Consider the following 12,556-nt stretch of genomic DNA (forward strand, 5'->3'; position numbering starts at 1 on the left):
CGCTCGGCAATTCAGGGGCAAATGGCTTGGTCTTCATTTCCACTGGCAAAATAAGAAATATCTTAAGACACAAACGGCCACTCACTGGCTGGGGCTTGCATGCAGTTCTTTTACTGTAGTTTTCTTTTAAGAAATGCAAAAAAAATGGATAGTTTGGGAAAACTGTGGGTGACTTTTTGCTTGATAACAGTTGCTATGGAGGCCTTTCTCTGGGTTTTATTTTCTCTACTGGTTGTTCCTTGCAAGCTCTTTTGCAGTAATTGCATGACACTGTCTTCTTGCTTGAACCAAATGCACTTGCATTTGTTACACTTTAACCGCTATAAATGCTTAGTGGCTATGACGTTTGGCTGCTGAACCCAAAGTGATAAGATCAAATTCCAACTGCAGTGACCACATTTCATTGTAGGCAAAATACAATGTCTGTGTCAGGTGGTCAAAGTCAAATAGAACCCTTCAATGTAGTATCTCTCATAGCCCTCATACCATACAAGCATTTGTTACAATTTTTTTGGCAGTTACTTGCAAGTTTCATTTGCTAAGTCGTTCTGCAACGCAAGCTTTTTATATTTATCTGGCATATGCTTGCATGAGCACTACTGCAGTTGTAGTTTGAAGGTAATGCAAAGCAGATTTTACATATCAGGAATAGGATGCAGTGTTGTGTTTCGTGCAACCTGAATGATTTAAGGCACTCCGCAGCTGAATGCTGCATCGCCTCACCATTTGTCTTTGCTTGAATACAATTTCCTGGGCAGGTAACACTTGCTTGTGGCATCATTATGGACAAAAGAGGCTGTTTTTATTTCCTGTGGCACTTCAATTTGCACATTTTCTGCCAATGCTTTCGGAATGTCATCCGTCACGCAGGCAGGCGAAGCAGACTTCATATTCGAGTGCTGTATCACAAAAAGGTGCACACAGTAACTTTTCGGGCAATAAAGAAAAGGAAGGTCTCTTTACTTGGGATGGCACAATTGTATGTGAGTACACTGGATGTGCTCACCGACTTGGCATAGACGTGGATCTTGAAATGATCAAAAAATGCGAAAATTATGATTTTGCAAAAATGGCGTATTTGGGATCAATACACTCTAAAGTTCCTGCCTAAACAGTGTCAAGGCCTAAATTCGACCTCCAACTGCTAAAATATCTGTATATGTTTCGCGCCTACGAAGCTCAAAAATGGCGATTTCAGAGTTAAATGGGGCAGGTCTTTGCGCCCGTTGCTTCCCACGACCGTGTCCCCTATGACCACCATCTTGGTTTTGTTTGAATGCTGGGACCCTTTCGCACTACCTGGTATTACTCAATATGGCAAAATATTAACGCGTAAGCCTTTCTTGGCTCATGAGTGGCATGGACAGAAGTTGTAGACGGAAGTGTCCGCACGAACTGTCAATCATAGGTTGTATGGTAAATAAAATAAAATGTAAAAGTTGATTAAACAACAGTTGATAAGCAACATTTATGGAATGAAATAAAAACAAAAAAATTGAAAACAAAAATAAAAATAAAGAATGAAAAATGGAGGGAGGAAGAGAGGAAAGGGAAAGGCTTTTGCATTTCCGCTTTTAAGCAGACTTGAAGTGCAGTCCTGTAATTTTTTTTTTTTTGACGTTTGCATTATGCTATTTTTGTGGCCCCTTCAATGACCTCTGAAGGGCTGGCACACGCACTTCAAATGCGATTTTTTCAGCTTCATGTTTTTTTTTGCCAACACGACTAGCCTTATGGAAGTTTTTATTATTGTTCTTATGCTGCACTTTTATTGAGTCTTATACCACATAATTCAGAAAAAAACTAAACTGTGGAGCTGTGATGCTTTTGTGTGGCTGAGTCAAAAGTTCAAAAATTTTGTGAACCATGTGGCAGGTTCTCTCAGATCATGAATGGCAGTTTACCAATATCCCTCAAGAGAAAAGCATACAACAGCTGTATCTTACCGGTACTCACCTATGGGGCAGAAACGTGGAGGCTGATGAAAAGGGCTAAGCTTAAGTTAAGGACAACGCAGCAAGCTAAGGAAAGAAAAATTAGAGGTGTAATGATAAGAGACCGGAAGCGTGCAGAGTGGATGAGGGACCAAAAGCGGGTTAATCACGTTCTAGTTGAAATTAAGAGGAAAAAATGGGCTTGGGCAGGGCATGTAATGCGAAGGCAAGATAAACGCTGGTCCTTAAGGGTAACGGAGTGGATGCAAGGTAGCAGAGTGTGGCAGAAAGTTAGGTAGGCGGATGAGATTAGGAAGTTTGCGAGGATACGGTGGCCGCAGCTGGCAAAGGACAGGGTTAATTGGAAAGACATGGGGGAGACCTTTGCCATGCAGTGGGCGTAGTCAGGCTGATGATGATGATGATGAATATCACCTAACTTTGCTTCATAATTATGGTGCTTGGACAAAATCTAACATTGTTATATGATGTTGTACTTCAACCACAATATAATTAGCATAGCTTCAAAATGGCAGGTCATTGGCTACAACCTTATTTCAACCGAAACCAAAAAATGTAGAAAGAAAGTGACTCAGCGCCCCATAAGAATTTAGGTAATTAGGCTTCAGTTATTTTTCTATATAATGGGAACTGAGATATCATCATCATCAGCCTGACTACACCCACTACAGGGCAAAGGCTTCTCCCATGTCTCTCTAATTAACCCGTTCCTTTGCCAGCTGTGCCCACCCTATGCCCGCGAACTTTTTAACCTCATCCGCCCACTTAACCTTCTGCCGCCCCCTGTTACGCTTGCCTTCTCTCGGAATCCACTCCGTTACCCTTAGGGACCAGTGGTTGTCTTGCCTTCGCATCACATGCCCTGCCCAAGCCCATTTCTTTCTCCTGATTTCGACTAGGATGTCATTAACCCGCGTTTGTTCACTCACCCACTCTTCCCGCTTCCGGTCTCTTAATGTTACACTTGTCATTTTTCTTTCCATGGCTCGCTGCATTGTCCTTAACTTAATCTGAACCCTTTTCGTTAGCCTCCACGTTTCTGCCCCATAGGTGAGTGCTGGTAAGATGCAGCTGTTGTATACTTTTCTCTTGAGGGATATTGGTAAACTGCCATTCATGATTTGGGAGAACCTGCCATATGCGCTCCACCCCATTCTTATCCTGATCAGCTGTCACTACCTGCCCTAAGTAGACTTAATCTTTTACCACTTCCAGCACCTTGCTGCCAGTTGTGAACTGCTGGTTACTTGCTAGACTGTTCAGCATTATTTTCGTTTTCTGCATGTTAATTTTTAGACCCACCATTCTGCTCTGTCTGTCTAACTCATTCATCATGCTTTGCCGTTCTTTCCTGATTGACCCAGCAAGGCAGTGTCATCAGCACATTGCAGACTATTTAGGTATTCTTCATAAACCTTTATTCCCAACTGGTCCCAAATCAGGCCTCGGTAAACTGCCATTCATTATCTGAGAGAACCTGCCATATGCGCTCCACCACATTCTTATCCTTCTAGTTATTTCCCTCTCATGATCCGGGTCAGCTGTCACTACCTGCCCTAAGTATTCTGTTACCGCTTCCAGCACCTCGCTGAAAATTGTGAACTGCTGTTCCCTTGCTAGGCTGTTGAACATCACTTTGGTTTTCTGCATGTTAATTTTTAGATCCACCGTTTTGTTCTGCCTGCCTAAATCATTGATCATGCTTTGCAATTCATCTCATGAGTGACTCAGCAAGGCAATGTCGTCAGTGAATCGCAGATTATTTAGGTATTCTTCATTAACTCTTATCCCCAACTGTTCCTTGTTCATGCCTCGGAATACCTCCTGTAGACAGGCGGTGAATAGCATTGGCGAGACCGTGTCGCCTTGCCTGACGCCCTTCCTTATTGGAATTTTATTGCTGACTTTATGGAGGACTATTGTAGCTGTGCAGTTCCTATATATATCTTCCAGTATTTTAACGTAAGGCTCTTCTACATCCCGATTCCGCAATGCCTGTATGACTGCTGAGGTTTCCACTGAGTCAAATGCTTTCTCGTAATCAATGAAGGCTATATATAGGGTTTGGTTATATTCTGCGCATTTCTATATCACCTGATTGATAGTGTGAATATGATCTATTGTGGAATATCCTTTACAAAAGCCGGCCTGATCATTTGGTTGACTAAAGTCAAAGGTTGCCCTGACTCTTATTAGCGATTACCTTAGTAGATGCCTTGTAGGCAACAGACAGGAAGCTGATCAGTCTGTAAGTTTTCAAGTTTTTGGCGTATCCTTTCTTTTGAATTAAGATTGTTTGCGTTCTTCCAAGCTCTAGTACGGTCGAAGTCATAAGGCATTGTGTATACAGAGTGACTAGTTTTTCTAGCACAATTTCCCCTACGTCCTTCAACAGATCTGCTGTTACCTGATGTTCACCAGCTGTTTTCCCCTTTGCATTGCTCCTAAGGCTTCCTTTACTTCCTCTTTCGTTACTGGCGGGATGATGCATTGCTGTGCGTTACTGTCTCTCTAATTAAAGCTCTGATTACATTCACTACTGTATAGATTTGCGTAGAACTCTTCGGCTGCTTTAACTATCTTATCCATATTGCTAATGTCATAGCACTCCTTGTCTCTTAATGCATACATCTGATTTTTACGTATGCCTAGTTTCCTCTTCACCGCTTTCAGGCTACCTTCGTTCTTCAGAGCATACTCGATCCTCTCCATATTGAACTGCCTTATGTCGGTTACCTTGCGCTTATTTTTAAACTTCGGTAGCTCTGCTAGTTTTATCCTGTCTGTAGGGTTAGACGCCCTCAGGCTTTGACGTTTCTTAATCAGATCTAAATTTCGTCTCCTGAGATAGCTTGCCGGTATCCTGTCGAACTGCCCTACCGCCTACTTCTCAAACCAATTAACTGAGATATATTGAAACTAAGTGTATTTTTGAAAAATGGAAGAAGAAACACATGTACACGCTTAATTTCAGTACAGTATCATTAATAATATAAATCTTAATTTCAAGACCTGCATCTCTCCTTAAAGAGTAGGGCCCCTAGTTTTCCGAAATTTCACAAATAATTGCGAATTTACTATATTTACTTGATTCTAACACACTGTCAGTTGTAATTCGCACCTGTTTTGCAATGACTTGTATTGTTACACACACAAAATTTTAATGCTCCCGAAATTTCGACCACTTGGGATTCTTTAACGTGCACTGTCATCGTATAGTACACGGGCCTCTAGAATTTCGCCTCCATCGAAATTCGACCACCGAGGCCGGGATCCAACCCGCGTCTTTCAGGTCAGCATCTGAGTGCGATAACCACTGAGCCACCGCGGCGGCACCATTCTTTGAGTTAAGAAAACACGAAACATCACTCGATGCTCAGTTACATCAGCCACCTTCAAATTTAGAAGATGGACCTTTGCAATATGCAATGTGTGTTGCTCAAAAAATAAACTTGCAGGTTTCTTTCATGCGTCTTATGGTTACCGCGAAATTTCACGGATTCTTGATACTGCATTTGCAGAATTTCGCGGATTCTTCATTTGGTATCCGCGGAATTTGGGATTTTCCACTGCAGAAAGTTGGAGGGCCTTAGTTAAGACATAAGATAGGCATGTGCTGAAAGACGTAATTTTGCCTTGAATTTCAGCAATCACTAGTGCTGTTTTAGGGAAGCATGGCAGCAGATTTTAAGAAGAAACAAACACTGGTAACATTTGAGTAGATGCCAATCAGTGGGAGGAACACTGAGGACTGCCTACATGAAATGGTGTCCTGTGCCTGCATATTTTAGAACTTTTCCATGGATGGCCTCGCAAGCAGCTGAGAGCAGTCGTCTGTTCTGTACTTGGGGTCATATATGCTATTGTGCATTCACTGATACTATGCGAAACTTTTCCTGGCCGAGGAGTGGAAGCTACAGAGCAGAAACATGCCTTTTCTTCCTGTGCAGTGGAATATAGTCCCCGCTTGCAGTTATTAGTTTTCTCTTAAAACATAATATATTGTCAGTATTTGTTACTTAACTTTTCCCGTGCCATGCTCATTGACTATTGTTAGCCTGCTAATGATGGATGCGAAAGCCATTTTCAGATGCTACCGCACCATTCCTGAATGTGCTGTGCAATCTGCCTTAAAGCTAGAAAACTACAGTTTAATTTTCTCTTCAGTTTGTCTTTTTTCCACGGGGCAGCGATTTTTGGACTGCTTGTGAAAACAGCAGAGCGTAGAAGTTGAGGATGGCCACCTCCGCCAGCATGCCTTGTGTCCTGAAACGTGGCAAATCTCGTGATTCAGCTGCATCCATGATTGACGATCTAGGTAACAGTGACTCTGAGGATGCTGCCTCAGACTTTAGTTCAGAGGGCGAAGAAGACCTAGAAACCAGCCCAGAACATCGGTGGCTACACCTCTGTTAGTTTCTTATTTGGGCCTGTTTTGCTCGACTCATCGGCTGTTTTGAAAAGGATATTGGTGTTACCGTTGTTATTTGTCTCGTTTGAACGGTTTTGACATCATTTAGGCAGGATCTGACACTGCCTGTGCTGTGTATGGTTCGCCCGACTGTTTCGCCCAATGGCATGGCCAACTATTGGCCCCAAAGTGGTGATTGTTTTATAGCCAGAAAACTGTACGCACTAGAATTTTGATTTTTTTTTTTTAAGAAGTACCATATTTGCAAGATTTTAACATGAGGTTTTTTTTCTGGAAATCATATATTTGAGAATGCATCTGGCATTATTTCAAAAACAAGATACAAATATAATGATTTTTTTTTGGCTGATTGTCGAGATAGCTCTACCACCAGGCACCTGAGGAGAAACCAACTTTTTGGCAGGGCTGTGGAACGAAGCGCATCGAGAGGCTATGAAAGTGGAAAGGAGGGGCAGGCATGGTGGTTGAGAAAGAGAAGACAGGCAAGAACTGTAGGGAATAGGAAATTACTGGAAAGGGCAAAACCCGTGGCACTGTGTAGCAATGGGTGATGGCGCGGCGAGGGCTGCTGGTGTGGCCTCGGCAGCAAGCTTCGCACTGGCAACGGCTCCAGATGTTCTGTTCGCAGACAGTGATGAGGAACTAAATATTGACTGTGAATAAACCACCTACAGGTACTTGTGTTCTGAATTTTTTATGCAGTCTTTTTTTTTTTTTAAGCATCATTGCCCGTAGAGTTCCGAGCTCACATTAAAATTGTAAACTTTTTTTCTTTTTCGGACGGCCAAAACCTCTTCCCTTGTGGTATATTCATTGTCGCATTATTTACGTGTAAGTACAGTATTTGCTATTGGATGGACAGATGTTTTGTATATTCTTAAGTTTCTTCAAAATATCTTTGCACGTTTTGTTCAAATTTTATCTGAAAATTTTTTTATTTAAGCAGTAAAATTTGACAGTAAGACATGAAACACCTTAACGAAGCTCACATTATTAAAAAGAGTCTTACTTTTACTGGAGTTTTACTGGAGTCATTTTGATGTATTGCACTGAATTTTTAACCTGATAGTTCTTGGACCAAAAAAAAAATTTAACCAAAACTCACAAAATACACCCTTTTTACCCATGGCACGGGTAGAGTTAAGGTGTATTTCTAGCACAACTTCCGACTCGCAACATTACAAAGTCAAGGAAAAAACATTTTTCTTGATTACAACAAACTTACATGGCATGTCTTGTTGTAAGAAGCTTCCATAAATGACTCCAGTTATACCAGCTACTTTGAAGCTACTATGGAGAGCAATGCGCCTGGTGGCCAGGCACACCGTCATACTGCCAGACTATTTGGCAGAATGACACTGTTGCAGATGCTCCACTCCTACCCTTCATTGTCAAGAAAAGCTGTCCTCGCATCTGTGCAGAAATGCAGTGGCAAAACCCAGATGGGAGTGAGGAAAGGACCAGATGCACAGGGGCATCCTGTGTGGTGTTTCGGACGTCTGTCTTTTTTTTTTGTGGTCCTTCCCTTTGTATCCCATCTTGGGTTTTGTGCTCCTGTTTGAAGGTTATGAGGGACTTAGAGCGCTCTTTAGGTAAATAACCTTGACTGCGTTTCTTCATGCTGGAATGTCATATAATAGTGCTGGTAGGAATGCTTGGGGGCATATCATGTGCAGCCCAGAGCCTTTGGAGCAAGCTGGTTCTCCCTCCACAAAGGCCCGTTCTCGACGAGCCACACACCGCCGCAGTGGCTCTGGGAGCAGCAGCTGCTGCCGCACAGTGATGGTGGATAGCGAGACGCAAACGGATGCGCTCGAGCTGCTCAGTGAGAGCAGCTCACCCTCTCTGGCTTCTCCTGTGCTGCCCGAGAGCACACCCCAAAGCGATGATGCCTTCCCCGTTGTGGAGGAGGACCTCAACAGCAATCGGGCCCCCGTGCAGACCTCGACGGCCGACACACCCTGTGAGCAGCAGCGCCCTGTGCTGCCTCCCCCCAGTCGCCATAAGCGAGCCATGACGGACAGTGATGAGTCACCCAGCAGGGCACACAGCAGTCTTGGCCGGGGAAGCCAGGTTACAAATTTCTTTGCTCCTTCTCTTTTGCTCCGTATGGATTGGCTCAGGGAAATGGTGTGTTTCTAGGTCTCTTGCTGGCACCTACAGTCCCCGATTGGTTACCAAAGACAAGAACCAGCCCCTTCCATTCTTTGTCCCTGTGTCTTCGTTCTGTTCTGTATCAACAGGAATACATTTTCTGCAGGCTAGTCTTTTGACCATGCTTAAGCCAGTGCTAATAAAACTTAGTGCACATTTACCAGCTCTCAGTGGTCATTTTCAAGCATGCCCAAATTCAGTCTTTCTTTATTCAAGCATGCTTGGCCCATTGCAGTCAAGATTCTCAAGTGTACTTGCTAGCTGGTACAGCTGGCCTGGTCCCAGAACATATAGTTGGCACTGACTAGATCCCGGCTGCGTGCTTTCGCCTTGGGCCAGCTAGCTGCATATTTCTTTGTGAGCATTTTGTGTAGCTGCTGTTTAAAAGTACAGACAAAGCATCAAAATTATGCAAGCTAAGTGGTTTTCAAGATGTGAGGTGCAAGCTCGGAGCATCAAGAGGGCAGTGAAAACAGTGTGTGCAAATGAGCAGAAAGGCTAAGGGCAGGGCTGAACTGTGCTCTTGTGCAGGACTTGACGACCTCAGAAGAGGAGGGTGAAGTGGACGACGAGTACACTGCACGGCAAGGGTAGGTCACGCCTGTTGCTGTGGTAGTGCAGTGGAGCTGTGCTGATGTATATGGTAGGGATGCAGTTGGACGCGGAATACATTTCTCGTGTAGCTTTTCCTTTTCAGATGCCATTTGACTTCACCTTGATTTTGTTGTCACTGTTTCTCATTACCTACGATCACTTCTGCATCTCAAGCAATTGTCACCTAGGTGCCGTGATTGAATTTGAGTCCGAAAACTTGAACAGTCTTCTTTGTGAGGCTGTTTCCAGAACAATCTATGTGCCCAAACACCTGGTGTGCTTTGCTCGGTTGCTTGGCTCTCTTCAAGAAGACAGAGTTAAATGTACAGAAGAGCTAGGCCTGCTTTGTACAGGGAGAATTAGGAATTGAAAAACTAGCATTAACTAATTGAATTCTTTACAATATTGTTTTGAGAAAAGCAGTTTTTGTTTTTGCAAGGATCTTGTTATATCTTGTGTTCAATGGCCATCTGTGATTTAAGTGCCAGCCTTAGCATACTCCTGGTCAACATGCAGGCAGCTGTCGAAAATGCGGCAAGCGGTGAGCGGTCAATCTATCTCGACTCTCAGCTCAGAAGGCAACCTGTCGGAAGAGGAGGGTAACACGAGTGAGTGCTCCAGCTGTCCCCCTGCCGAGCTGCTGTCCAGCCTGTCCAACCCGGATGTGCGTGACTGCGGACGCACCCCGCGCCGTCCGCCGCTGCGTCTCAAGCGGGTAGGTCCTGTTACTTCTGTTGCGAAAAAGAGGAGGTCACCAATCGCATTTCCATGGGAAGCCACACAATAACTGCAGGCTCTCAAGCTGCCTGCTTAGAATACAGCATGGCAGAGCTACTTGTGTTGGTGCATTGCATGACGCACAGCGCAATTTATCCAGGGTATATCTAGGGGTTGGACTTTTAGGTTTAAACCAATAAAAGTACTCCAAATTCAGTTTTCGAAATTTGGTTTTAACCGAAAAAGGTCAGTATTGTCAGTATTCTTGGCATGCAAGGCATTGCTAGCCAGCTGTTGAATGTGAGTTGCAGCAAAGTTAAAAATTAACTAAGTAAGGAAACCAGGGGCATGTTGCAAGGGTACTGTTATTGGATTAAAGTACAGTTGTGTGATTGGAGGTGTTGCTCTGGTAGCTTACACACCTCTGCAGTTTGGGAAGCACCACCTCCCCACTGCCTGTTATCCAAGCACTGTTTATTCACTATTGTCTCCTGCTTATGGCAGTTAGTCGGTTAAGCAGATTAATCAACACGAAATCGTGCAGGGTTGTCACGAATAAGTATCTTCTGATCACCGTGATGACTGAGCAGCAGTTCCATCTCTGCGATCAACATGCAGACTATGTGATGCCCCGCCCTCGCACTCAATTCAGCTCGACAAACGGGCAATAACATGTCAACCTAGTTCTTAGAAGTAAACTCCCACTTGCGTTTTTTTTTTTTCTGCTGATTGTCTTGTTTAACTTGAATTACTCTTTTAATGGTGATATCGATTTCTGCACAAGCACAGCTCCAAGTACTACAATTTCAACGTCAATTACTGGTAAACAAACTGTTCATGCTGACAAGAACACCGAGAGTGACTTTGACCACTCAGGATAGCTACATTAAACCACTGAAAAGAGTCAGTATTCCATTAATCGAAAACAATATTAGCAAAAAAAAAAGAAACTTGCATTTTGAAATAAAAACAAATCCACCAAATTTCCAAAAATAGTCCGACCTCTAGGTATATCAAAACTGGATAATATTGAGTGCACTCGTCAACCGATTTTTCGGGCTCTCTGGGGACCACAAAACCATACAAAAAATCAGGCAGTCCGAAAAATCAAATTTCGGGGAAAAAACCTTCTAATTGGCAGTATGGTGAAGGAAAGCGTCAATAGTTTTGGGCTCATTCTTAAGCTACTACTCTAAATCTTGACATGTGCACAGTCTGTGGGCAGTGAATGCTTTCATGAGCTCGGTGTTCGATTGCTGTACGGCCTTCAGCAGGTCCATGGAACGCACAGATTGGGACAAGGTCCAGATACAAATGCAAAACCATTGCTGTGGGAACTGTGTTGCTCGTACTGTGTGGAGGGCCTGCAACTAAAAAGCAAAGATGGCAGTAAAAATAAGAAAGAACCAACAAACGGCAGAAGCAAGCACACCGTCAGCGTTGGCTTTTGTCATTAGGCCTAGTGACTAGGGCTGAAAGCCAATCTTAGAACCCGCGATACATTATTGTATGCACTTTGTGGTGGCTTGCATGTAACAAGAGGCATTTTGCCTGTCATCATAATGCCAGTTTTCACGGTGTTGCAATAGAACAGCCGGGGCTGCGATGCATTTTGTAGCGGGTACAGGTACAAGCTCCTTGCTTTGCAAAGCACTGCCAATTTCTTCTGCTTGCCATTTCCGTGAAGCCTTACACGTCTTACACACTTCACTGCTGCCAGTTCATATGTTTTGGATGAAAGGACTCTGCACAAATGAGTTCCAGCAACTTTGACTACGACAGTAAAAGCTCATTAATTTGAATTTCAAGACGTTGGAAAAAATGTTCGAATTATGAGGTAAGCAAAAAAGACTGTTTCTGAGTGTTGTCAGGTTATCTTGGCCATAACTGTTAGGGTAGCTGCTACATTAAGTAAAAGCTAATTTCGACCTTCGTTAATTTGGAAATCCGGATAATTCAAACTGCCTGCTCGGTCCTGACCGACGACCATGTAAATCTATGGTGTCAGACGCTCACGAATTTAGACACTACGGGTCTCGCACCGGATAATTTGAACGGGCTTCCAAAGGAGGCTGCATCCAGGTATGTCTGGTGTGGCGCAAAATCGTCAAAATAGCCCTTCTGAAAACGTGAGATCCATGCTGCAGAGTCGCTCGCACACCTCTGATGTGTGCACAACAGTAAGCTTGACGAAAAACGACCAGCCCTGTCTCCAAGAACAGTCAGGCTGAGTAGTTTTGGTTTCACTTTTCCAAATTTCACGTCGCCCCATAGCAACTGCATCTCGACCAGCCAGCATCTACCAGACAACCTAACCCAGATGAGCACTGTTTTGGACACTTATTACCAGTCGCTGGTGTTTTCTTTCTCATATTTTTTTCTAGCCACATCGGTGTTGGAGAGCCATTTCCTTCACTTCCATTCGCATGGTTCTGTTCTTCCAGTGCGTCAAAAGTATGCACTTTTATGTGCCATTTGCTGTTTGTGCCATGAAGCTTCCACACGCACGGCGGCACCTCTTATGATGGGTGTGACGTGCTAGCGATGGAGCTCCACTGAGTCAGACTGTGAAGGATACAGGAGGCTCTTAAGATTTTCGAGCAGTTCTGCTTTGATGCTCCCAACAGTATGCGTGGAATGCAGTGTTGATGTAAGCGTTAAAAATAGCCATTTCCTTGCTGTTCTTATGTCAAATCAGGCAGCC

At 43.7% G+C, this 12,556-nt stretch overlaps 1 protein-coding gene across 2 annotated transcripts in view; it reads left to right on the forward strand.

Annotated features, from left to right (window-relative positions):
• The window catches only part of LOC144112497 (mitogen-activated protein kinase kinase kinase 13-like), a 74,814-nt gene that overhangs the window by 52,389 nt on the left and 9,869 nt on the right, over window positions 1–12,556 (forward strand). The window contains exons 10-12 of one of the 2 annotated variants that reach the window (XM_077645324.1): window positions 8,064–8,460; window positions 9,073–9,131; window positions 9,652–9,850. In XM_077645324.1, coding sequence (XP_077501450.1) covers window positions 8,064–8,460; window positions 9,073–9,131; window positions 9,652–9,850 — 655 coding nt within the window. The remainder of the gene's footprint in view (window positions 1–8,063; window positions 8,461–9,072; window positions 9,132–9,651; window positions 9,851–12,556) is intronic. The other variant, XM_077645327.1, reaches the window with a different exon arrangement.

Source organism: Amblyomma americanum, chromosome 1 (genome assembly GCF_052857255.1).
Source record: "Amblyomma americanum isolate KBUSLIRL-KWMA chromosome 1, ASM5285725v1, whole genome shotgun sequence".
NCBI lineage: Eukaryota > Metazoa > Arthropoda > Arachnida > Ixodida > Ixodidae > Amblyomma > Amblyomma americanum.